General features: G+C 36.1%; 1 protein-coding gene across 5 annotated transcripts; it reads left to right on the top strand.

Moving 5' to 3' along the window:
• Positions 1–41: 41 nt before the first annotated feature.
• On the top strand, positions 42–24,297 carry LOC123531500 (solute carrier family 23 member 1-like). Of its 5 annotated transcripts, none has more exons than XM_053517122.1 (15): positions 42–391; positions 9,912–9,984; positions 10,545–10,727; positions 11,554–11,711; positions 12,867–12,967; positions 14,637–14,719; positions 16,418–16,599; positions 17,299–17,419; positions 17,800–17,956; positions 18,377–18,526; positions 18,819–18,922; positions 19,475–19,604; positions 20,272–20,415; positions 20,914–21,009; positions 22,025–24,297. In XM_053517122.1, exons 3-15 carry the CDS (start codon positions 10,563–10,565, stop codon positions 22,324–22,326), a joined length of 1,893 nt encoding a protein of 630 aa, XP_053373097.1. In that variant the 5' UTR covers positions 42–391; positions 9,912–9,984; positions 10,545–10,562; the 3' UTR covers positions 22,327–24,297. The 5 variants fall into 5 exon arrangements, with proteins under 5 accessions (XP_053373097.1, XP_045168477.2, XP_053373096.1 ...); XM_053517123.1 differs by lacking the exon at positions 42–391 and adding an exon at positions 6,233–6,261; XM_045312542.2 differs by lacking the exon at positions 9,912–9,984.
• The last annotated feature ends 3,640 nt before the right edge of the window (positions 24,298–27,937 follow it).

The following is a 27,937-nucleotide window of genomic DNA, read 5'->3' as shown; positions in this document are numbered from 1 at the left end:
TTTGTTTACATACTGTGACACATATAAAAGTACCCATTCTATATGTTATTAGTATGACTAGGTTCAGAACAGTATAGGTATGCGGAATGAGATTTCAGTAGATGGCACGAACGATTTAATAAAGAGCAGAAATGGAATGAGGATACCAAATTGGTTCTCGATTGGGATTTTTTGTCAATATTAATTTATACATGTATACAAAGAGATGATAGGCTGTATGGAAGTAGTGATACATGTATTACTTTGACTTCTTCTTGTATGTGAAAGTCTGTGTTATCAGAAAACTGTTTGGAGAAATATATGTACAAAATTTGGTGAAAGAAGTCAAGTCCGAAGGATGTCTGGTAACAACTACAAACCCGTTACAACAATGTATGCAGAAACGGAAATGGTGAGTTCACATTTATTTGTACTAATTTAGAGACCAGGGGCCGTGTTCACAAAACATTTTCAGTCTCAGTTGAGTTTGATAATGAAACTTTATTTGTCATTTATATCTAAACAGCATGTTAAAAACTAAATTTTAAGTTAATAACTATTTTCAAATGACTTTTCAGTATTGATGGTCAGTTTCAATCGGAATTAAGTCTTGAATTTTAGTAATTTAAAACTAGTAACAAAATTTCAAACTCAAACTCAGCTGAGATCGAAAAATGTTTTGTGAACACGGGGCCAGAAAGAAACAACTTCAATAACATAAAACAAAATAAACTGTGCATAACTGCTAAACAGCCTTTTGTTATTTTGTCAATGTCTCAAAAACTACAGAAAATTATTTGAAATTTATAAATATGTTGTTGATAAAGTTTCAAAATTCCAACAAAATAAAGGTAAGCCTTCATGATATACTTATTTTACGACTTCAACCATTTTTTGAAAAGTCATATGAGCCGTGCCATGGGAAAACCAACATAGTGGGTATGCGACCAGCATGGATCCAGACCAGCCTGCGCATCCGCGCAGTCTGGTCAGGATCCATGCTGTTCGCTAACAGTTTCTCCAATTCCAATAGGCTTTAAAAGCGAACAGCATGGAGCCTGACCAGACTGCGCGGATGCGCAGGCTGGTCTGGATCCATGCTGGTCGCAAACCCACTATGTTGGTTTTCTCATGGCGCGGCTCATATATCTAGAATTTACAAACTAGTGAAAAACATTCTAAGGGAAGAATACGATAACAAAAAAAAACAAAGTAACGTCATTTTCGTATCCTGCATGTCTTAAAATTAACAATTTTCCTATAAAAATAAAAAATAACACTTTTGTTTTTTCTTTTTTTTTAAATAAAGGTATATTGTTGTTTAAAACACTTTTTTGACATTACGAAACATTACATTACATGTACTATTTTGAGTTCGTAATATGTTTCACTATCGTTATCGATACAGATATATGTATATCTAACGCGTGGAATCTAGCCGATAAACGTAGCTACCTTCTTAGTCGTCGTGACACATATTTAAACAATCTTGCAAATTCTAACTGTCTAGTCGAAATCTTTACATCACCTTCGTTATCGTCATTTTACAAGCTTTAACATAATAATTCTGGTTTTGCCCTTTTTGAAATGACCCGCCGAATCATTTTGCACATAAAATATTACGAGTCAGATTGTTTAAAAGAACAGCATATTATTTTCAACATTGATTATGTTGGGTATTTTTCATGAACAAATTGCTTAACCGATTCGCTACTGTATTGGCGCCGCACTTTGCACGTTGATTCAAGTGCAAAATCTTACGAAGTTGGACCTTTGACATCGTGTTAACTTGTCACCAAGCGACTACGTATGACACGACGTGCGTCAGTACGACCGATGTCAAAGCGTTAAATTTGACTCTCAGCTCTATCCAGCGGTTAGATTTGACTATGTCTTAGTGTATCTGGAAGGTATTACTGTTCGAGACTACTGTTGACCGGACATATACACAACCTGCCATTTAATTGCATTATAGGAGATATTGACTGTTATCTGTGCGGACTGGATACTCCCCTCTAATAAACCCAGTGAGCCTTATTGGTGAATAGCTATAGTATACTGTCAGTGTAAGTTTACAAAAATCCATGTACATGTTTACAAAACTTAGTCATGGACATATTATTTTATTACTGACTCTTGTTAACCATGGTCAATTTTGTGTATGGAGTGTTATTACCGGTTACCCTTAGCTGCTGGAGCAAGATTGCTTTCGCCCAGGCAGACCAAGATCGTGCAGCTGATCATGTCTTCATGTTCGCTGCAGTCAGTAATTTTCAGAACTCCCTCGATATTATGATATGCAAACTGATGAGCAAGCCATTTAAATAGCAGGCTAAGGAAAATGGCTATCAGTTAAAACAAGAGGACCATATGGTCTGAATCGCCATTCCCACATGACCCAGTGTTGAATGATATCGTCTTTATTTCTATATTTACAAACGACCGTTTTTAGCACATGTGACTAGAATCACGAAAAAAATTCTGACAATTTCATGAAGTCCATTGAAAATCTGACCCTAGAAGTCACAAGGTTTTTAGATTTGACTATACTAGTTTTGAAGGCATGGACCCCTTAAACTTGACCTCAGTTCATAAGGTGAACATTCTCCAATTCATGAAGATCTCGAAAAAGGCTTTAGAGGCACAAGGTTTTCTATTTCGACCTTACTGTTTTTACACATGACCAGTAGGAACTGACCTGATACAAGCGAACCTTCACTTAATTTTCATGAATCCATTGAGAACAGGCTTAGAGAATCACAAGTTTTCTTTTAGACTAGACCTAGTTTTGACTGCACGTGACCAGTTCGAATTAGACTATATCATCCACGTTGAACATTCTGACAATTTTCATGAAGTCTCTTGAAAAATTGGCCTTAGAGAGGTCACAGGTTTTTCTATTTTTAGATCTATGACCTAGTTATTGACGCACGTGACCAGTTTCGAACCTGACCTAATATCATCATGTAACATTGACTATTTTCAGAGATCTGTGAAACTATATGGCCTCTAGAGTTATCATAGTTTTTCTATTTTTAACCTACTGACCTAGATTTTGACCCACGTGACCAGTTTCGTACTTGATCAATTCCCTCAAGGTAAACATTCGACCAATTTTCATGAAGATTTTGGGAAAATAGGCCCTCTAAGAGTCAAGTTTCCTTTTTAGGACCTACTGCCTAGTTTTTGACCGCACGTAACCCGTTTCACTCGCCCTAGATCATCAGGTAAACTTTACCATTTTTATAAGTCTTGTGAAAAATATGGCTCTAAGAGGTTCACAAGTTTTCATTTGACTACGACCTAGTTTCCCGCACGTGACCATTTCGAACTTGACCTAGATATCCAAGGTAAACATTCTGACTCTTCAAAGATCCTGAAAATGGACCTCTAGAGATCACAAGCAAAAGTTTAGCACGCACGGAGACCACGGACGAGAGGACGACGGAGCTGGTGATCAAAAAGTCATTGTCACTTTGGAAGTATAAAACTGTGAAAGTTAATTTTCTGTGCCATGTTCAAAACGCTTATTGAATTGCTAACCGGATAACAGTCAAAACAATTGACCCTCCGTCCTTCGGCCGTCTGACAATAGTGTTGACTATTGACCGGCGAGCAATTCAGTAAATGAATATATTGAGCCGCGCCATGAGAAAACCAACATAGTGGGTTTGCGACCAGCATGGATCCAGACCAGCCTGCGCATCCGCGCAGTCTGGTCAGGATCCATGCTGTTCGCTAATGGTTTCTCTAATTGCAGTAGGCTTTAAAAGCGAACATCATGGATCCTGACCAGACTGCGCGGATGCGCAGGCTGGTCTGGATCCATGCTGGTCGCACACCCACTATGTTGGTTTTCCCATGGCGCGGCTCATATATAGTCATCGGTATACAAAATTAGGTGAACATGAACGTAATGATTTATAGACTTTTGGTTAATCAATGGGACAGCGTAGCATGCACGTAACATTAACAATTACTCGGATGTGTATACTTTAAATACTCAACAATTTGTTGATTTTTATCAATCATTATCATCTTAAAGGATTAATTGTTAAGTGTTGAATGTAATTGTTAAACGGAAGCTCTTTGTCTAAAATAGCGACTGTCGAAATAAACACGGAAGACAATGATAGAATCACTCGCGTACGCGCGCATTAATTTGACTCTATGTGCGGTAGACTTCATGCGGTAACTTTCGCATTTGCAAGTTGAAGCCTTCACGTGCGCTGACGAAGGCCAACGCGTTCGCACGAAACGCATGCTTGTGAAAATATATCTTCCATGCCACTTCTGCTCCACCGTAGAAAACAGTTCACCTAATTGTTTGCCTTAACCGCATATTTGTCGTTCCAAAACTCAGACTGATGACAAATATATATTTTCATGACATTTCCAACTAATAACTCAGTCTCTATGTTTTTTACTATGATATGCATAACATTTTTAATTAGCAAGCAGTTAATATACTTGCGTTATTTACAGTAATGTATCTGTTTTCGCAATAGATAAGAAGTATGTTTACAATGAAATATAACTGATTTTTTTTTAATTCTGTTTTTTCTTCTTACGAATGAGATTGTTTTCAGTTGTATTTGACTTAAAATGATACAAGTTCTATTCAAGATTGTTTATGATTTTCACATTTTAAAAACTCGGACAAATACAAAACAAAATGTTTTGCAAAACTAGTTGGTATCTTGTTTGTGCCGTAGAAATCTGACCCATCACTTAAGACGATGCCGGTAAATAAAGTGTCATGCAGTATGTCTTTAAACCACCCGATTACTTTACTTTAAAATTAAATAAATCCATGAATCCAACACTGAACCGTTTAAAACAACGCTGTGAAAAATTTGTATTAATCCCTCGCGAAATGAATAATTCATTTATAAACTTATATTTAAACACCATTTCGTTGCTGGATTAAGTACATTTTAAAAGAATGTCTACATAATTATGTACCATTATATGTGAAAACAGAAACCAGCTATGTAAGGTGGCTTATTTCTGCCAACTTCGCCTTTTCGCTTTGTCACCCGCGACAAAAGGAAAAGGCGAGATTTTTGTTTTTGGCGCGTTGTCGCGTTTTCGTGTTCTCAATCTCGCCTTTTTGCCCCCCCCCCCCCCCCCCAAAAAAAAAAAAAAAAAAAAAAGCGAAAAGGCGACAACGCGCCAATACCGATTAGCGCCTTTTCGCTTTTTTTGCGGGCAGAAATCAGCCACCATAGCTATGTCTATTTCATATTTATGCGAGAACAAGACGAACAGATACACTTCCTTGTAAAATGAACATATACGTTATAGACCATTTATTGATCTTATAAGCCTTTTATAATGTATTGTAGTCTCGTCGATATACAGTATACATATAATAAAACATAAATTAAGTTTTGCAGTAACGGTAAAGCGAAGTGAAAAACAGTAATTTAAATCATTAGAACGTAAATTAGTGATTTATAACCTCTAAACACTTAAACCTATGGGTAACAATTAGCAAACCCCACGTACACGTCGCATTTACGGCGGGTACGCTAAATACACAGTATATTGTACATTCCATAACCGGCATTTCTTGTTGATTTTGTAAACATCCTGCATGGAGAGGTAAGGAAAACAACTTATATTCATTGAAGTTCAACGAGTTAACTGACGTATGAAGTCGGTTTCGAACTCGGATGTTCGCTTTCAAGTTCACTTTCTGTCTCTTAAAACCATTCTGTTGACGTTTTTACCTGTTAAGATAAAAAATAAGTTGTTTTTCTTACCTCACCATGTAGGATGTTGACAAAATCAACAGGAAATGGCAGAAATGGAACGTACAATATACCGTGTATTTAGCGTACCCACCGTAAATGCGACGTATACATTGGACACGGTCGTATTTGCCAACTGATAGATCTATCTATTTTAATCCTACATGATAAACCAACAAGTGAGTCAAAAAATATCTCTGGTATAATCTTAGGCTAATAAAATGCATGTTTGTCCGTACTTCTAAACTGGTAATAACCTCAAAACAGTAAGCAGTTTGATTATCTAACAATGTCCCATAGTGCGGAAGGTAAAATAAAGGATATATATGGTAAGTATACGCACAAACCTTTTATTTGTTTGTATTAATAGTTTATGATCACTAGCTTTAAATTTTACATCCGGATGTCAAAAAAAAAAAAAAAAGATATAAATTTATAAACGGTCGACCGGATTTCGAAAACAATATTTGTGTGTGTGTGTATGGGTGTGTGTGCTTTAAACGCGGACAGGATTTCAGCCGATAAGGTAGGCTTATTTTGTGCATTAAAATCACATATTCTGATCAATCTGATCTGTCAGCAATAATGTTCGTAGGAAAAAAAACTCTTTAATATTAAAAAGGTAAATTTTAACGAAAAATAGTTCAGACGTCGCTGGAAAAATTTCTTATTTTGATTATATGTATCTTTTTATTTTTCTAAGTCAGTTGAAAGAACATTTCGGACAGAAAAGTGGTGATAAATTTATTATGATTCGGTTTGCGAAATTTTGTGCAGATATTTATAGGGGTATATTTTTGTTATACATTTAGGCAACTGAATTCGGACAGTTTTTATTCTCATTAACTGCTGTCATCTTTATCGTTTTCCAGTTTCTCTAAAAAAATAGAGTATGAGTGCTGGCGACGTGAAGTCCAATTAACCTGTTGCCTTCTTAATTTCTAAAATGGACTGGTCCATCATTCAATTTGAGCAATACCATTTATTATTCAAAGGGGTGTTCACAGAAAATTTACTGACTGAATAGCTAACAGTGCAGACCATGACCAGCCTGCACGGATGGTCTTGGTCTGCACTGGTCGCAAAGGCAAAACCAAATGCCGCCAGCAGGCTAAAGGTTAACCTATTACATACCGGTATAAACAGAACTAAAACTTTGTGATTTATAGCATACCAAAAGTTAATGAATTCATGAAAACTGTTTACCTATTCAGATTTAAACAAATAATGACATATGTCAATACTCCATTTTGTACTATCAAGAGAATTTACAACTGAAACCGACTTCAGTTTCTCAATTGATATGTAAATGGTTTTGATATTAAAAGAGAAGAGGTCGAATTTCAGATGGTGATGAAGTAAGATAAAGAGGGTCCTTTCTATGTAAACGTATGATTGTTTTTGTCTTGTAAGCAAAAACATTGTCACGAGTTTTACCCTGAAACAGACACGGATGCAGTGTAATAGCACGTCATTTAAGAGCAACTGTCGTGGATTATTGAAATATTAGATTGAAATATACGCCGGTACTCTGTAAAATCTGAAATATTTAAAATTTGGTTTAAACGTTAGAATACAGACGACTCTCATCAGTTCAGATTTCATCCACTTTATTTGAAACGTTTGGGCAACTTTCGGAACACGGCAATGTATATTATAATCACATTAAGCCAGAACCGGAGGTAAGAATATGCTTTCTTTTCTTAACCTAGTGACCTGCAAATTATTTTGTAGCGTCCGTCTGTCCGTCCCGAAATAATAAAAACTGTAACAACTTTGATGCGACTCCAGAGAATTTAATTGATCTTGAGAAAGTGATAGACTGCAATGAGAGGAAAAGTCCAGCACAATAACTATAACTCTGTTTTGAGGAATTCTAGAATTATCCCTCTTCTTGTTCTTATATTTACACATCTTGTTAGAATTAAAGGCAATAACGTATATATATCCTCTGAAAGGAATTAAGTGTCACTTGACATAATTACAGATGGCAATTTGAGAAACTGTACAGTACATGTACAAGAAACGTATGTACATGTTGAGAATAATTTTAGAATTGTCCACCATTTTATACTTTTTTTCACATTTCATAACATCTGTTACAATAACTAGAAAACCGGTGAGAGGAATATAACTTTATTTGATAAAATGAAAGATGGCGATGACAGGGTCTGTACAGTACTTCCATCTTGAACAATATTAGAATCATCTCCAATTTTGTACTTCTTTTTAACTTCTTTTTTACATTTAAGACAATTACTTTGTCTCCATTGATTGGATTTAATGTAACTTGGTACAATATTATATGACATTTGCAAGAAGTGTAGAGCACAAGAATTAGAACTATTTTCAATTATCTATAAACCATCTCCCTTTTTGTACTTATTTTCTGTAACATTTTTACATTTAAGATAATAAGTATAACTCCTCTATAGGTAATTTAATGTACTGCATGAATTTTTAAAACTTTGGTTAAACAAGCCTTTAGTGGGGTACGAATTTCGTTCAGTTATCTGCCATGGATTTGCATAAAACATACAATACTATCGCACAACTTAATCTATATAAACTGAAAATTAGGTCTATCCATGTTTGCAAATTTAGATAAAGGAAACTAAATGCAAAAAAAATAATACTTCAATTTCACAGAAACGTTCTACCTGTGTTAGTGCAGAATGTTGACCTAAAATCGAAAGAAAAAACTCAAGAAAACAAAAACAGGACAACAAAGACGATGTAAGATAAAACAAATACATTTTCTTTCTTCTGCGTACGTATGAAAGTTTATTGTTTCTAAAAATGTTATAGTTATATATTTTTTTTTAATCTGACATTGATTCATCGTCGACGGCAAACATTTTTGTAACGTTCATTGTCGCTCCGTAGTTTGACATTTAATTAAAAGCAACTTTTATACATGCATGTAGACATAAAAATAACTTGTGAAGTTAAAATCAGAAATATTTGTTTAACCCTTAAACTGCTGGCGGCAGATGATTCTGCCTTTGCGACCAGTGCAGACCAAGATCAGCCTGCACATCCGTGCAGTCTGATCATGGTCTGCACTGTTCGCTATTCAGTCAGTAAATTTTTAGTAAACACCCCTTCAAATGATAAATGGTACTGCCCAAATTGGAAGATGGACCAGTCCATAATAGAAATTTAGCATGGTAAGGGTTAAGTGTCATACAGACAGATCTCAGAGAGCATACAACATGTAACATATCTGACTTCAAAATAACATGCCATTCACCGATGTGGGTTGGAGCCTCCGGCCTGAGTCGTTGAATTCTTCATGCGAGAAAGCCATCCGGACGGCCTACGGAAGGTCGGTGGTTCTACCCAGGTGTCCAACCGTGATGAAGTAATGCACAGATGGGCACACGTGATCTTTCTTCACCAGCAAAAGCTGGAAAGTCGCCATATACTGTATAATTGTGCCGGTTTGACGTTAAACCCAACAAAACGAAATCTCACACATCTATGTAGTGTGTTTATAGTCTTTAAGGGTCTGTTCAACATAGATACTATCACAACAGGCACGGCACGTAAACTAATATCTCCTAAAATCACGGATATCTCCGGATGTCGAGAAGTTTTATACAGGAATATGACATAAGGAAAAATACTGACCTATTGAATGCTAGTTCACATGCACAAAAACGGAACCACGAGTCCACACCCCTTATGGTATATGTGAAATATATAACCAAAGCAAGACTGTAAAGTTTGAATGGAGACTCAGTCTACAACTCACCGACGCTTAGGGGTAAAGACCCCTGACACTTTTAACAGTTTGTAATTTAATAGTATTCAGCAGTGTGTAAATGTCATTATATACTCCACGATTAGCCATTTTCTTAAAGATTTCATTTCAGTTGTGGTACGATTAAAAAACACTCTTTAAGCGTAATGAAAGGACTGACAAATTATTTCATATAGCATCAATATACATGTATTTTTAGGCATTCCTTCCCCTTAAAACCTGATTTAAAGATCAAACTTTTACTCATAAAATGTTTATCTCTTTTCATCAAGCTTTAAACTAAAAGTTTCTTCTATTGAAAAATAATTTCATGGTGGATGCGCGCATAATGACAACGCAAAACATAAATGCATTTACCGATATAGAGAATAACTTACTAATAAATAATAGTTTGTTGCGCATTATTTAAGATACATGATGGGAAGACAACCCTCACCTATTGAACGTAGATTTTGCCGCAGGGTAATCGCCTCTGAATAAAAGGTTTGTAATTACTGTTATTGATGTAAAATTGGTAAAGTCATACATTAGTTGATTTAGTTGTGTATGAAATCGGGACAGGGAACCTTGGGAATTATAGCAAAAAGGTCAGTGTTTAAATTTGAACAAATTTTGTTTGATTTTAGCCGCATTGTTCAGTTAATTTTTTTCCAGGCTTATTTTTCAGCTGAAATATAGTACGTCTTTATTCTATCTTCCATCACTGTCTAACTTTTATTGGCATATTATACTGAATTTGTCCAAAGAGAAATAGACAAAATCTCATGAACTGAGTCGGAACAAGCATTTCGAATGGACTGACACAGTCTGCTTTAGTTGGTTCCCCACATAGCTATCTCTATAACAAAAGGTTGTCACTTTACAGGATCTTTAGGGTAAAGCTTCTCATTGGTTGTTTAGTGTAAAAGGTGTAAACCATAAATACGGGACATCGTTTAAAATCCTACCCGAAAGACTGTGTAAGTCCTTTCAGATCAACAGATCAAGGAGCTGTTTTTCACCCTCTTTTCAAGTCCACACTTTTCGTTTTGCAACAATTACAGGAACTGCAGTCAGTGAAAATGACAGTCCCAGACGTTACTAACGTCAGCCAGGACCACAGGACCAATAAAAGCCACGAACTTACAATTCCGGAAGTAGAAACCCAACTTTCTGGAGGAGCAAGCGTGATATATGGAGTTGAAGATGTTCCTCCTTGGTACCTTTGTATTCTGTTAGGATTTCAGGTATGAAACCAGCGTAAATTCACCATACGTAGCATAAATACTAACGAGCTCCAACATCAATATGTAACATACGTAACGGCATTATATTTTTATATATTAGGTCACGCGGTATCGTGTTTGAGGAAAAACGTACGTTACATGAAAGGTTTCTTTTTGCCTTTGCATCTATATATTCTATTAAAAAATAACTCATTCATAATCATGTATGTTAAGTAACTTGTATCATTTCCTCCTTATTTGTCAGTAGTGTGTAAACTGTTACAATGGTAGGCATATACCGTCCTGCGTTCATGACAGAATACCGGTAGAAAGGTGGCCCGATGGTCTAGTGGTAACACGCTTTACTGTGAATCCCGAGGTCCGGGGTTCGAATCCCGGTCAAGGCACTGTAAATTTCTGAGATGTTATTAAGAGTGTCTCCCACCTAACTAAGAGGCCAGTACTAATTCTTCCCAGGAAAGACGACTTCGCGTGTATCGGTGCTATACACCAAGCACTTTAAAGAACCAGAGTGTCCATTCATAAAGAGCTAGGCTAAGTTAGCCGGACATGCCTGTATCTAAAAGGATTTCTCTCTCTCCTGGGCGATTTGTCTCACTGTGGCCCTCTGGTTGGATCGCTCTGTGTCTGTACTAGTAAACGATAAGGTCTGGCACCCTGAGTGGCTGCCTTTGCGCTATGTAAAGCGCCTTTGAACGTGTTTATCATGAAAAGGGCGCTATATAAATCTAGATTAAATTTTTAAAAATATATTTTACGTTCAAGATAAATAAACTGTACAAACGAATTAATTGGGAATACAGACACTGATATTTTTGCATTTCAGCATTACCTAACGGCATTTGGTTCAACAATTTCAGTCCCACTGGTCTTGTGTCAGTCGTTCTGTATGGACGAGGACAAAGTAGGTCTTAGTGAGCTGATTAGCACGGTCTTCTTCGTGTCCGGTATATCTACATTACTTCAGACTACATTTGGAACAAGGTAAATTCTCATCCATGATCGTAAATAATTATCAGTACAATGTTTCAAACTTATATACTATCAGTATGTCTAGAGTTGATGACCTTGATTTGTTGGACATGACCATACATTATATCTACATAAAACAGACAATAGTAGCAGGCATGTGATGTATCATTCATCCTTTTTACTTATCTTTTGGTGTTGATTCTGACTTCTTGTGTCATTTTTAAAAATATGGTCAGATTTTAAACCAACATGGAATAACAATGATCTAAAATTCAAAATTTTTAATATTAGTGATAGTTGTCAGTCGGTGTGCATAAAGGGAACAAAATCAGTGAGAAGAGTTTATTTCCCCGGGTTAAATAAGATAGCTAAAATAGAAATGGAACAGATCAAAATGGAGAATACCAAAGTAAATGCGACTGAACCTCTTTTAGACAAGCCATTTAAAGTTGACATCGAAAAACCGGCAAAACCCAATATGTATTACACTGTGGATGAGACGCCACCTTGGTATTGCTGTGTATTGTTGGGTTTCCAGCATTTTATGACAGCTCTGGGTGGTCAGATATCCATACCTTTAATTTTGGCACCTGCGCTCTGTATGGACAGGGATTTGTTGGGTCTAAGTTGGATAATCTGCACCTACCTGATGGTTGGGGGTGTGGCAACAATTCTGCAGTCGACATTTGGCGTCAGGTATTCATTTTTATGACATAATGACGTAACTGGAGACCGCAGTTAATAATTTTGAAAGACATTTTTTCATTTCGCTACTTTTTCCTCGTATAAGTAAATAGATATATGCAGGCAATGAACAAAATGTATATTAACGTTGAAAGCTGGCAATCATTAATTTGCCACTCTTGCATGCCTCCCGTGTTTTCGCCAGTACTGGAAAAAACTCGTCTGAAACCAATGGGATGGGTGAGGTGAAGCCGGGGGTGGGGGGAGTGTAAATTGACTGTCATGCTGTAGTTATGAATGAATGCATACATTCATACGCTACTTTGATAAAGGAAAAACATTCCTGTTTTTGAAGTACCTCGGCAGAGCGTCGTTATCGCCAACTATTTAAGTGCAGACCTTCAACCAGTAACAGACCCTTACAACGATCAATCACCCTTTTAGTATTCCTCTTCACGCCTTATTTTTATGCTTTCTTTTCAGACTTCCGATAATTCAAGGGGCAACATTTGCATTTCTTACACCAACGTTTTCAATCCTGGCTTTACCGAAGTGGACGTGTCCATACATAAAAGAAAGAGAATGTGAGAATACTTTCTTTTTTTTTCACGTCTACCTCGGATGATTACTAGTGTCAGAATACTGTATGAATATCTCCTGTAGTTAATTAGGGCAAATTTGACAAGCGCCTTTGATTAAAAGCTGGTCATGGCTATGTTCAGTCTGATTATAAAATTTTACACTAAACTATAAAGTTACATTTTGGTTTTTGACAAAGTCGGGTCGTTGTGATTTAAAAGAATCATAAAATATTATGTTATATAAGGCCGAACTGCATGAGTTTTACCATTTTTAACGTGCGAGACAGGGATTATATACAAACGAACCACGTAACCATGATTTCTTAAATTTAAGTTGCAAGGCGGCGAAGTCTTGGCCCCTGGTTTCATTATCAATGGCAAAGTGTATTCATTCTGCGAGTTACATTTATGTAGCTGTACAAATTAGGTTCATCTGGATTTTTACTGGTTGCAACACCATCAGGCACCAGACCAGAAAGAAAAGTCTACGTACATGTTATACCTTACCCCTAGATATACTATGAAAACCGTGGTACCCATAGCCAATTCCAGCAGCGCATTTCTCACCTAAAACGCACAGTTCAGCAAATGGGTAGTATGCATATTGAACAATGGGTAAAATCTTCCATCCTGCACCAGTCACATTTTCTCATCGCAAAGACACTCCGTGTAATTTATGTTTTCGTCAACATTTAGACGACAACATGGCTGGCTGGTGCGGAAATGCACCATGGTTCTCATAGTATACCTAAGGGTAGGGGAACATATGTGCACTGGCATTTACTTTCCGATCTAGTGTCAGTGCAGACACCCTAAAAACAGAAGAGATTTTCTTATCCCGCGTCTGACTGAGATTTACATCACATTTATTTGACATCCCTTTCACACTAGGGCTGTGGTCGAAGCAGCTGTAAGTTTTACAAAAGAAAGGAAGAACATCCATCCCTTCGTATGTCTATTGCACGTAGATGGATGTTTGCCAGTTTTAGTTGAATACAACTATATCGAGATAACCGACTTCGTTTTTGCCTGAATTTAATGTTTTTACTAATTTTAATGAATTCTTATCTAAATGATCATGTACATTATTTTTTATTCAATTTAAGCATTTTTCTTCGTAATAATTTCGCCATGATCTTTGATGAAGAAGTAACAGATATAGAAAATATGAAATCTTTATTCCTGCAGCGGCATAACGACCTAAATTTATCAATTGATTTTTGAATGTATGTTATTCTATATAGTGGATGCATCATTATTCACGAACACAGGAACGCGTCCTTGCAGCACGCGTGTAAATGAATAAATTATACTGACATGTGATTATTATGGCCTAGTGATCCAGTTTGACTGGCATATTTTGACATCGTAGCCTTGCAGATCAAAGGTTAATACAAATAAGCAGGCAACATGAAGATATTTCTATGTTAATCGCCTTTTTTAAGTTTTTTCCTTTCGTATAAGAATATACTGAATATTCGTTTTAATAAAACATGCTGTTGGTCTTTAAAAGCAGATAAATTTGATTGAAATATAACTTCATTTATGTTTTTGAACTGCAATGTGTCAGCTTGATCGGTTTTGTTCTACATGTATCTTATGTTAAGAAAACAATAACCTTTTAAGATTGTGTTGATGGCTACAAACATGTAACTTTCTTGATTTCTTGTAGTGGACCCTTATCTTGAAAACAGTACGTTGCCTGAACCTGGGAGCCCTGAACACAGAGAAATGTGGCAATCTCGAATTAGAGAGGTTAGTCGGAGATATTTATTGCTTCGTATTGTATATTGTGTATTGCACTGGTTGTATTAGTCCGACTTAGCCGAGCTACCATCACGATAGCTACCAAAGAGACGGATCCCCATCCACACAACTACATCTTCTTTTTCTTGCATATCGTTTTTCATAAATTATTTATAGAAATGTAGTTAAACGAATGACTTTCTTTTAAGGACATTTTTCATATTGAAGTGTATAAATTTACGCCTTGATAATAATGGCAAAAACAAATGTATTGCTGATTGTAAATAAACTTAAACTGAAACATAGAAAATATAATTGTACACGGCAGTTTCATCGGCGAGGCTTTACAATGACTAACTAAAATTCTGAACATGTCCAAAAGCAAAAAGTGTATGGCGTCCAGCTCTCCTTTTCATTACAAATAAGCCGGTGACGAAACACGGTGAAACATAAAAAGCGTGGGTCATTGAAAAAGTGGCCAGTAGAAACGGATGTTTCAAAACGGACAGAAGTTCAATGTCGCGGGAAGAAACAAATTGTGAAAACGTGTTCAATAAATGTGGATTCCATTTCTGTCTTTGATTTCAATTAAGGAACCAAGCGGATCGCATTCTAGCTTTAAAAAAACCGTCTTTGTACACACTTTAGTGTAAGACAAGATTTGCTAGCACCGGTGAAAACATGTGCAAAACTCTCATCTGGCGTGCAAGAATCGTCACCGCCGGAATTCATTAAGAGCTATAGGCACCGTCGTATTGAGACAGTTAAAAAAAAACGGTTATAAGGAGACACATATATTGGTCGACTTACAACATTCGCATAATACCGCATCTGACGTTATTCTATATGATTTGAAATTTTGCTATTCTATCGAACATAGGTGTTCAAACTGAATGTCGATACAATAAGGGGAAATAATTCAAAACACATTCAATTAAACATTCAATGGAAGTTGTCTATCATTCACTGCAGCTGATGTTAACAGAGGGATTCTCGCGCTCACGTGCTGTTAACGCCTTTTATATATGTGCGTTCCGTGGCAAGGCGTATTACGCCTCAAAACGGATAATTCAAAAGGAAATGACGTAAAAAAAACAACAACAAAAACCCGCATTTCATGGAAATTTAATGACGTTGAGGGACAATGAATCCATGTCATTTATTAGTTTTTACGCGTTTTATGATAGAATAGCGTTAGCGCATGCTCATTTCGTGTTATAACATCTAGGATACGTTGGTACACTCGTTCTACCGGGCTTGGGCACCAACCGATCCCCCAGGATTCTGCAGATGCTATCCCATGAAAAAAAACATGCGTATCCCTACAAAACAGAATGGTATCAAATGACTTGAAATGGGACTGAGAGTAAAAGAAGTCTATGTACATACATGTGCAACAGAAGCAGATAAACTTCTTTCGCTTTCACATCTATCGAATTTAGGTTCGGGAAATTCAATGATCTATCTTACGCAGTGGTGTCCCTTTAAAGCATATTAAGCTTTTGAAATTTTAACGTATACAAAACCTATCTCTTTTTTTTAAGTTTAACTTTCGAAATCCGTGACCAAACAGTTGACAGACTCGAAAATATTTCTAGAAATTTCAACACAGTTTCAGTTAGATTTAATAAACATCTCCCTCCTAATTTTAAAATTAACCATACGCTTACTCCGTAATCCTTAAATAAGTTTTTTGTTTACTTTCAGATACAGGGAGCCATTATGGTAGCGTCTTTATTTCAAGTAGTAATTGGATTTTCCGGCCTCATGGGATTCGTGCTGAAGTTCATAGGACCGCTTGCCATCACTCCAACCATCACTTTGGTCGGTTTGGCACTGTTTAAGGAAGCGGCCGACAAAGCAGCGCAACAATGGTATATTGCCCTGATGTAAGTATACGTTAGATATAGAAGTCTAAATACGCACATAAGTGTGAACAACAACGAAAATACTTCTCTTAATTTCGGTATGTGAATTTAGTTTCCGTCATTCTATATTTTAGGATCATATACATTGTTTAACGGGTGTGCGTAAACAACTTTGAGTTTCCATTTAGCCATGCAGAACCACAGTGTTAAAACGATCTGCTAAGTCAATCTTCTTTAGTAATGATGGGTGCTTAAAACTTTAAAGCAATTCACAGAGACATGTTTTTTCCTGTATCATCAATGACTGAATTTAAACACCTGTATAAGGCTTGAAAAGGTTTGTTCCGCTGGAAGGCGCAACATGACTTCTGTCCATGACGATTTAATCTATGACATTGGACCTAATTCTGGGTTTTCCATAGTCTTGATTCTGCGTATTTCAAACCCAATTCTTTTACGTATGTAAAAGCTAAGCCATACGTGCAGCTATTGCTTTTATATTAGTGTTGTTAAAGTTTCTGTTCTTTTGGGACCATGGAGTCAATCCTTTTTTCTGTATGATAGAATTCCGATTAAGCCGTCGCCGTGGGGCGTGAGGGGTGTTGTATATTCCAATACCTCTCATGAACAGACTCAATGGAATCGAGTCTGCTATTGTTTTGCTTGGCTAAATGTTTGAAAGATCTTCTTATAGATGCTATCGATTTCTTTTCCATATAGGACAATGTGTTTGATAGCGTTGTTTTCACAGTACATGCGCAATGTGAACATTCCATGCTTCGCTGCCGAAAAGGGGAAAGGATGTAAAGTCGTAAAAACGCCAATATTTAGTTTATTTCCTGTAAGTTATTTTAGATGTAAGATACATAGATGTTTTTCATGTTTCTTTCCTTATATGGTAGTTTTACTAATATATTATTCATGGGAGTCTTACATCTTTACACCATCAAGTGACGATTGACATGTTAAACCATAAAGTCTTAGATATACTGTCTTAATGCTTTTCTTGATTGAAAACAGTTCTTCTTGCTATGCACTGTCATATCTATAAAGTGTTGACACTGTATTTGAACCTTCATTTGATTTACAGGATTTACTTATACAGTTTCAATATTTGAGATACTTCTTAATGTCTTCTTTGGATTAATTAGAGCTGCTTGCTTTGACAGTTCATATATTCGAAAATTTAGAAACATAATTCCACTATCTTTGAACGGACAGGTGCTTCTCGCTATGATTACCTCGTGGATTATCTGTGTGATACTGACCGCCTCAGGGGCACTGACTGACAAGAAGGGGGACTGGGGTTATAACGCTCGTACGGATATAAAATCAGATGTTTTATACGAGTCAGACTGGTTTCGATTTCCTTGGCCAGGTAATATTTATTCATTAATCTGCAAACAGACTGGGTTAAGACTTAGTCTGTTAAACCCGCTTGAAATACCGGTATTAAAAAACATTTATTATTTTCCTGGCGGTTTGGTGAGTTATGAACGTAGTTTTGTGCTAAGCATCAAAAGAATGAAGTGTATATGAATTTTGGAAAGATTTGCAATGCATGTATAAAAGTAAGGTTAAATATCATTCTTGGTTTCAGAAGATGCCATGTATCAACACCGTGCAATATATCCTTCAAATGTCAACGTCAACCTGTATCAAAATAATTAGAAAACATTTTGTGTATATACTACATATAATTCCTTAAATGTACTGTATAAAATTCGTATATGTCCTGTATAATTCCACAAATATTCTATATATACGTTTGAGTATTTCTTATGCTGTACTATTTCAGGTCAATGGGGAATGCCGACAGTGAGTACTGCGGCTGTATTTGGTATGTTGGCGGGAGTTCTGTCCTCTATGATAGAATCTGTAGGGGATTACTACGCATGCGCTAGACTTGCAGGTGCGCCACCTCCTCCTGTTCATGCAGTAAACAGAGGTAAGTAAGACATTAACGACATTTAGTTTAAGTATATTATGCATTATGTAGATTGTGTGACACCAAGTCATTTAAAAAAAGAGTCCTGATATAGTTTTTAATTGTTTTCGAAACCTTTTTTAACCTGAACATAGAATTAACTATAATTATGTTCAAGTGAGAAAAAAAAGAAACATTGTCCTTTGTTGAACAATAGCATTGCAAGTCTATAAGGTATATGAGGCCTAGTGTCTGAGATACTGGTTCACTGTTCTATATTGTAGTTGTTGATATGGATGTCTTTGTATTGAAGGTATCGGCATAGAGGGTATCGGATGTATACTGGCAGGTGCCTGGGGGTCAGGCAATGGCACAACATCATACAGCGAAAACGTCGGTGCTATAGGAATCACGAAGGTATTGTTGAGTACATAGATTTTCCTTCATTTATCAGATTTGATTCCTGTTGTGTGTTTTATATTATGATGTAGGTAAAAGTGTAGTGTCAATATGTATTGATTCAAGCAAGTATATTGGTTTATCCAAGACGTTCTCACATTTATGAACCCCTTGTTTTTATTTTTTATTCATGCGCGTATTTTAGTGTTGCGTTTTCTAGAGCCAAATGGGATAGCAGACTGCTATAACTTTCGCATTTCTGAAGGATAACTTTCTAATTCCTGAACGATAATTTTCTAATTTCTGAAGGATAACTTTCTAATTCCTGAACGATAATTTTCTAATTTCTGATCGAAATATAGTGCGAGCACTCATTTTCTAAGTTAGGTAATTTCCTGTATAATAATAATGGTTATGGTAATTGTTTCAATTCAAATTTTGACGAAAAAGTTGCATTTGAAATGTTTTGTGCAGAGAGCAAAGTCATAAAAAATGAGACTTGTATTAGAGTAATTCGTCTAACATTTCTGATATTGTTTGTACTTTGGAAAATGTCGGCGATTATTTCAGGTTGGCAGCAGGATTGTAGTTCAAGTTGGTGGAATCATAATGATTGTTTTGGGCTGCCTGGGGAAATTCGGTGCCCTGTTTGTAACAATTCCAGACCCCGTGGTTGGAGGCATGTTCATGATAATGTTTGGTGAGCTTTAAATTTTTATAGCAATAGTGGTATAATACAAACATATAAACATTTTGATATCTGTTACACTATTGATAAAATTTAGCATGTTCTTAGAATAAAATATTATTTGTTAGTAAATAGTTACATATCTAAGTGTCAGCGAAGTTGAGCAATGTACTGATTTATTAAATTTTCGGCCTCGACACATTTTCAAAAAGTCGCAGACATGCACATAAATGTTTTGCATTGATTAGACATTATGCTATTTTCGCGATGATTTTTTTTGCTAATTTTCGTGAATAATAACCCCGCGAGTCAAACAATCGTAAATATTAATGCCACGGGATAAGAAAAATGTGCAACGAGATCTGGACTTGAACAAGGGACGCTAAAATACCACTCCAATGTTCTACCGACTGAGCTAACCGACCTTCTGCACATTTTCTCATCGCTTTGATATTCAAATTCTATACCGTGACATTAATCTGCACCATATCCTATATCAAAAACACTCATGTTTCCTAAATACTTAACACCAGGTATGAGGCTACTTATAATGAAATGACTGAATAAAACCTACGCAAAAAAAATGCACAATCTACATTACGTATACTGTATAAATACTAATTCTAAAATAATCATGATACTGACAAACTTTTATAAAAATGGCTTCATTTCTTTTCAGGCATGATTACAGCAGTAGGACTGTCTAACCTTCAGTATGTGAATCTAAATTCTTCCAGAAACATTTTTATTCTTGGAGTGTCTTTATTCTTCGGACTAAGTTTTCCTAAGTGGGTCGCTAATACTCCAAATGCCATCAGTACAGGTAAGTTGTTTTGATGGAAATCAGTGTAAATATCTTTAACCACTACCCAGCCAAATTTCTAAAATGGACTGATCCATCTTTTAGGGTCAAAATGAAAAAGAAAGATCCCTGAAAGTATTCAGGACAACAAGTACAATTAGAGCCACACACCCTCATACATAGCTAGAACCACACACCCGCATACCGAGTCAAAGCTGCACATCCGCAAACCGAGCTAAAACCACACACCCCTAATACACATTGATGGTCCCTATGAAGATACCAGCTCAGGCTCCAACTTACGGTTTTCATTTAAAAATTTGAATTATAACTGTAATGCAACTATGTTTTAAACATAACTGAAAACAAAGTATGAAGATATTCATCATATGAAAGCGTAGTATATTTGACATGAAGATGTTCCATTTATTTTACACAGTTCGTCTTTTGAGGAAACGTTTTATTTTTTCTTCTGAAAAGAAATTATTTACATGAAAACTATTTTGCTTGCTATTGTAGGCAGTGAAATCGCAGACCAAATTATTTCTGTGCTGCTCGGTACCAGCATGTTTGTGGGCGGATTTGTTGGCTTTGTATTGGACAACACTATTCCAGGTACATTTTGTTGATCTGTCCCATCTTGTTTATCTTGTTTCTATAGAATAACCTCCCTTGATTTTTCGTCCAAATGTGCAATGGAGGAAGGAGCCTACTTAGGACACAGTTAGAACTTAAGAGACCGGTGTTTCACAGACACCACGTTAAGTAAATTCATTTTAACTATTCGGCCATTCTTAGAATCTATGCCAAATGAAGAAAAGATAGATTTGTCCTCCTAAAATTAAATTAATGACACATTTTTTAAAACGATAAGTTATATCCTATGAAATAAACGTATTCCAAAAGTTTCACTGTTCGAAAAAATAGTGTTCAGAAGAAGGATATTGGACAAACTTGTTCGTCGCCGTCGGTGTCGGCGTTCCGAATTATTAAGTCTTGTAATGTATGCTAGTACATGTATTTCGGTATCCACTGATGGGAATGGACTGGAACTTCACACACTTGTCCACTGTAATAATCGAACAAGCAATAGACATGTTCCATAACCTTTTGTGGTTGTTTTACAAACTACTACTGGTAGGGATGGATTGAAACCCTACAAGCTTGTTCACTGTAATGATCTGACATGCGATGTATAGGTTCCGTTTGCCTCTTTTTCGACTTAGCAAGTTTGGTAAAGAGTAGAATATAAGCAGATATGGTTGTAACTACTAGCTTGAATGCATTGAAAGTTCACTTTCTTGTTCACTGTCGTGATATGACATGTAGTAAATAGGACACATGGCTCTCGTTTGTCTTTTCACAAGTTATTATGCCCTTTAAGCATCATCAGAGGGGAAAGTTCTATCACTCAAATTTACTGCCCCTTTTATACTTGTTTATGTTTTCATTATCAACTTCTTTAGAAAAGTCGGGCGTTGATTCCCTCCGACAGGCCTTATACTTTTAGCAATCTCCAACATGGAGTATGTGCTTGGCCTGCCTGTTATAATTATCTGATTTCTTATCTTAGTTCCTAAATACTACCTGTAATTAAAAATGTGTATTTCGTGTTTTGTTTGTTCTGAAGGTACTGCGGAAGAGAGGGGAATAGACAAGTGGCGAAAACACGAGCATGATGGTGATGAATCAGGAGCAGATAATTCTATGCATATTTATGATCTCCCTTTGATACAGAAGTATTTGGACAGAGTCAGTGTTTTCCGTTATGTGCCTTTCTGTCCGAGATTTTCACTAAAGCGTAGAAAAAATAAAAGGGATGAAACTGAAGACCCTTTAGACAATCAAAAGCCCACGTATACCTCACGAAATGAAGGAAATGCAACACATTTGTCTGTTAATAGTGAGAAATCTGACAATACGTATTTGTAGATGTAAATTTAGTTAAAACATGCAGGGATGAATTCTGTTGCTCAAAAGATGCATTGTTCTAAAACGGGTGGTTTTCATGCAGCTTCAAGGTTAATTATTTGCTCACATTTGTTGGTAGACATTTTATATGGGTCAACCCCGTTGATATCGATACATAGTAAAATAAAGTTGATCTTGACAGGCAGAAAAGGTGTACGTATAAATTAACATTATGAAGGATGAATAATTTGCAACTGACAAGATATAAATATTCCTCAAGATGATCAAGATGATCTGTTGAACGAAATGGAATGGTATTTCAACACGACCAGTTTGCATATTCGAAGGTGTCATATAGCTCTTCCTATTGAAATTAATAACTTTTTGAATAGCTTTTTAACTTTTCCAGACAATACTTTCATATGTACATCATTTCATGTATGAGAGACATGAAGTATTAAATTTGTTATGTAAATTTCTGCAATTTGTTTGGATCATTTATCAAAGTATATTGTAGCATATATGATTTTAGATAATGCATTTGAGGAATAGTGAAAGCTTTTCTACTCCATCGAGTATCGGCATCTGTTAAAGCCGAATATCAGTAACCGTTACATTTTTTGAACCTTCATAAATCCTTCCCAGTCACCAGATCTATTAAAATACCAGTCAAATTTAAATAACTATTGATTAATTTTTGGATTTTTGGAATAAATGGCATTTTTTCGTCTTAAAAATTTGGTTTAAGTTTTGCGTGCGAATAATTGTCGAACTAAATCCTGTGACTAAAGTAAACATTTTCTGAAAGTCCTTACATAGAGCTACTTGTGAAAAGTTTCTGGGATAAAATATGTTATTAACTTTTTTTCGATATTAGTGGCTGTAACTGTGTGTAAATGTCATTATTACATACTTGTTTTTATTCCCCGTTAAGTTACAATGGTATCGGAAAAGTCAATATTTTTCCATACACTGACATCTGAATTTCATATCGTGTACGAGACGTTATTTAATGTGTGTCGTTGCATTAATTCTTTTATTTACTTCAGTATTGTCAATCTTATTCAGGCTATTGAACAAATTCATAATATTTACATTACCTTTTTACGTGTAGATACGGATAGGGAAATATGCACTCGTTTTTAGCGGAAGAATATTGCGTTCCTAAAGTCGCGCAATATTTCCGCTGCAGAACTCGTGCATATTTCCCGATACAAAACTAATAACCTATAATTGATGTCATTCTGGGTAGGACTTAGCTTCGCTTGATTCTAGCGGACGTTCAAGAGAACAAAAGAAATAGATTGAAGTTAAAAACTCATATCCTGTCGCTGTTAGAATTTGTGACAATTTTGCTCAACGTTTAGTGTTGCCTTAGGAATATATCACTGATTGGTTTGTAAAAACGAGTAAAGAAGCATCCAAAACAGTTCAGTTTCTCTTGAAAATCATTACACATACTCTAACCTTGTTGGCAGAAATAATATTGTAACGATATTAAGCTTTGTAATGCGGATTATCGGTCTGATAGAGGAAACAGTTTGCACGCTAATGCACTTTGTGGGTCAGTTCTTAATATGCACTTCATAGAATTAACAACCAAATGTACATCATTTACGAGGTATTTTTCTCATTTATTTCATTTAAATACTCCATATTGCATAGCTCAGAAGCTACGTAGGAGGTAAATGCATATTGTATAGTAAACTTGAATTAGTTTGAGTTTGTTTTATGTTTGTTCACCTATTGTATTCATGCTCTGTGTTCATTGTATTTTAGCCTGCTATATTTCTAAAATGGACTGACCCTTCATTCAATTTGGGCAGTACTAATTATTATTCAAAGGGGTGTTCAATGAAAATTTACTGACCTGAACATTCATATCATCTGATTGATATATATATATGAATAGATAGATTGTAGCAATATATAATTATGTAGTACATTTGTAATTTGTTACAGTCGTGTTCACATTAAAGTATCTAAGATGAATATCATGCGTTTAGGTGTCATTATTAGCCGGTTTGTTGATTTAAATGTGATATTTATAGATTATTAGATTTGTATCGAGAAATATGTTTAAATGTAGAACTGAGTATGTGATAAAAATGTCATACAAACACCAGCGTGAAGTTAGCAGTAGAGCAGTTACAGTAGTAACAGCAGTATTACTGTTGAAAAGTGTTAGCATTTTAACACAAGTATTACAGTAACTGCTGTTACTGTTGAAAAATGTTAGCAGTAACACAAGTAATACTGCTGTTACTGTTGGCAGTTATAGCAGTAACATCATTATTACTGCTGTTACTGTTAAAAAGTGTTAGCAGTAAAAACCGTATTACTGCTGTTACTGTTGAAAAGTGTAAGCAGTAACACAGGTATTACTGCCGTTACAGTTAGCAGTTACTGTTGGAAAGTTTAAGCAGTAACAACAGTCGTCGGAGAGTTTACGCGACACTTTACATCAGTTTTAGCAATAAATGCCATATATGCCGACGATTAACGTTCAAATCTGTTTAAAACAGTTACTATAAAACAACAGTGGAGTTTATAAGATATACATGAGTGATACTGTTACTGAAATGTAAATGTATTTAATGTCACAATTTTGGGTAGTCACTGCAGCATTCTACAGGTAAATTTAAATTTTTGACTGGTAATTAAAACCTTTTTCTATGAAAATAGGACTTACAATGAATTTCTCAGGATAAATAGCTATTGCGCTTAACAGTTAGTTTATACTAATTTATTTTCGGTCGATTGTGAAACAAGTTCTACAACTTATATTATTAATAATCACTTTCGACACCTCATTCCTGATTGAATCCATCGACACGAGGGTAGGAGAGAAGAGACCAGTTTCCCTTTTTAACTCACGTGTCACGTAGTGTGAGGTCGTCCGTCCGTACGTCGTCCGTCCGTCTTTCGTCCACAATTTCTTGTGAACAGTCATGATAGAGACCACATTTTGCAGTTGATTTTAGTCAAACTTGCACACAACTTGTACTGGCATAATATCTCGGTTCCTTTCGAAAACTGGCCAGATTCCGTTATGAGTTCTAGAGTTATGGCGCCTTAAAGGGCCAAAATTTGCTATTTTGGCTTTTGTTTTTTTTTGTTTTGGGTTTAACGCCGTTTTTCAACAGTATTTCAGTCATGTAACGGCGGGCAGTTAACCTAACCAGTATTCCTGGATTCTGTACCAGTACAAATCTGTTCTCCGCAAGTAACTGCCAACTTCCCCACATGAATCAGAGGTGGAGGACTAATGATTTCAGACACAATGTCGTTTATCAAATAGTCAAGGAGAACATACGCCCCGCCCGAGGATCAAACTCGCGACCCCGAAATCCGTAGACCAACGCTCTTACCTACTGAGCTAAGCGGGCGGGCTATTTTTTTTTTTTTTTGCTTTTGCAACCATATAGAGACTCCATTTTTATGGTTTGATTTGATACAAACTTGCAACATATCTTATACAACAATAGATCTTGGATTCCATAATGGATCCAGCAGATCCCATTATAGGTTCCAAAGTTACGACCCCTGATTGACCCCTTAAAGAGCCAAAATTTGTTAATATAACCTTATGAACACGATAAAAGTGACATTTTACATTCAATTTTAACCACACTTACACACAACTTAAGTCACAATAGGATGTCGGTTCCGTTTAAAAACCGGCTAGATTCCATCATGGATTCTAGAGTTACTATCCCTGAAAGGGGCAAAATTTTCTATTTTGGCCCTTTCAGCCATATAGAGGTTTCATTTATGCTTTGATTTGATACAGTCTTGCACAGAATGTTTATCCTGATAATCTCTAGACCAAGTTCGAAACTGAGTCATGTGGGGTCGAAAACTAGGTCACCAGGTCAAAAAAGGAAAAGCTTGTTAATACCCTAGAGGGCACATTTATGACCCTATCTTCTTGAAACTTGGTCAGAATATTTATCTTGATCATTTCTATGACAGGGTTAAAACTGGGTCATATGGGGTCAAAAACTAGGTCACCCGGTCAAATGAAAGGAAAAAGCTTGTTTACACTCTTGAGGCCACATTTATGACCCTAACTTCATCTTGATGAATCCTAGGCCAAGTTCGAAACTGAGTCATGTGGGATTAAAAACTAGGCCATCCCCTCCAATCAAAGGAAAAACTTGTTATTAGTACTCTAGAGGTTCTATTTATAACCCTATCTTCATGAAACTTAGTAAGAATGTTTATCTTGATGATTCATATTCCAAGTTCAAAACTGGGTCTTACGGGGTTAAAAACTAGGTCAACCAGTCAAATGAAAGTTAAGCTTTTTAACACTGTAGAGTCCACATTTATGGCCCTATCTTCATGGAACTTGGTCAGAATGTGTATCTTGTTGAATCTAAGGCCAAGTTTAACAGGTGAGCGATATAGGGTCATCATGACCCTCTTGTTTTACTGCTGAGCGCCAAGCAAGGGAGCTAGTGGTACCATTTGTCACGTCTTTGGTATGACGCGGCCGGGGATCGAACCCACGACCTCCTGCACTCAAAGCGGACGCTCTACCACTAGGCTATCGAGACGCTTAACAGTAAACACACCAACATGCCAAAAATTGCAGTCAAATTTATGAAACAGATCTGTATAGAATTTCTTTTTATGTTTCTTTGGTGAACTTCTACATGTACAAATGTACCAAGGATGTCGTTAACATTTCTAAAAACTATGGCCGCCATGTTCTGGTCTTAACATGTTTTTTTTTCACGTGACTTATTTTATCTGTGTTGTTATATTTTCTGGTCTTTTAGGATTATGGAGTACATTCAATTTTATGATAATAGAATTCCACTGAAGTGCAAGGGCTGTTGTACTTTTCATTACTTCTCATGAACAGACTCCATCAAATCGAGTCTGCTACTACTTTGCTTGGTTGCATTCGTAAGGATCTTATAGACTTTTAGTGGTTAAGGTCGTTGACTTCAAATCACTTGCCCCTCATCGATGTGGATTCGAACCTCACTCGGGGCGTTGAATTCTTCATGTGAGGAAGCCATCCAGTTGGCTTACGGAAGGTTGATGGTTCTACCCAGGTGCCCGCTCATGATGAAATAATGCACGGAGGGGCACCTGGGGTCTTCCTCCAACATCAAAGCTGGAAAGTCGCCATATGACCTATAGAGGATTGTGTCGGTGCGACGTTAAACCCAACAAAATAAATAAATAAACTGAGTTAACATGCACGTTTGAAACATAAAACTCAGGAATAACAAGCCTTTTTCACATCTTAGACAATAAGTCGTAATATCTTGTTATAAGCCTAGATTTAATTATTGAAATAAAAAATAATGTCCTACACGTACACGTTTGATAACTCATCTATAATTTTTCATTGAAGTGGGATGGCAAGACATGTACAAAATCTTCATAGACGATCTAGATTATGGCAACTCCGAAACCGCATTAATCTCATCTGCAACTGAACACATTGGCACTTTTGGATGATAATTAAGAAATAATATATTCTAAACAGTGATTTGTCGTTGAATAAATTCATTGTTTGGAGTTTAGATGCGAAGGAATTATATCACAAGGGCGCAGCAATTTACCAATATCTTTAAAACATCTTAACGACAAATAATGATTTTATTCAAAA

The sequence above is a fragment of the Mercenaria mercenaria genome, chromosome 11, assembly GCF_021730395.1.
Source record: "Mercenaria mercenaria strain notata chromosome 11, MADL_Memer_1, whole genome shotgun sequence".
Classification (NCBI taxonomy): Eukaryota; Metazoa; Mollusca; class Bivalvia; order Venerida; family Veneridae; genus Mercenaria; species Mercenaria mercenaria.
Note: the sequence above shows the minus strand (reverse complement) of the source record. Positions and strands in the feature narration are given on the sequence as shown.

Excerpts from the sequence above, each read along its gene's own strand:
- LOC123531500 (XM_045312542.2), top strand. The coding sequence starts at position 338 with ATGTCTGGTAACAACTACAAACCCGTTACAACAATGTATGCAGAAACG. Across the intron at positions 392-10,544 it reads TGTATGCAGAAACGGAAATG|GAACTGCAGTCAGTGAAAAT; the intron begins GTGAGTTCACAT and ends CAACAATTACAG. Across the intron at positions 11,712-12,866 it reads CAGACTACATTTGGAACAAG|ACTTCCGATAATTCAAGGGG; the intron begins GTAAATTCTCAT and ends CTTTCTTTTCAG.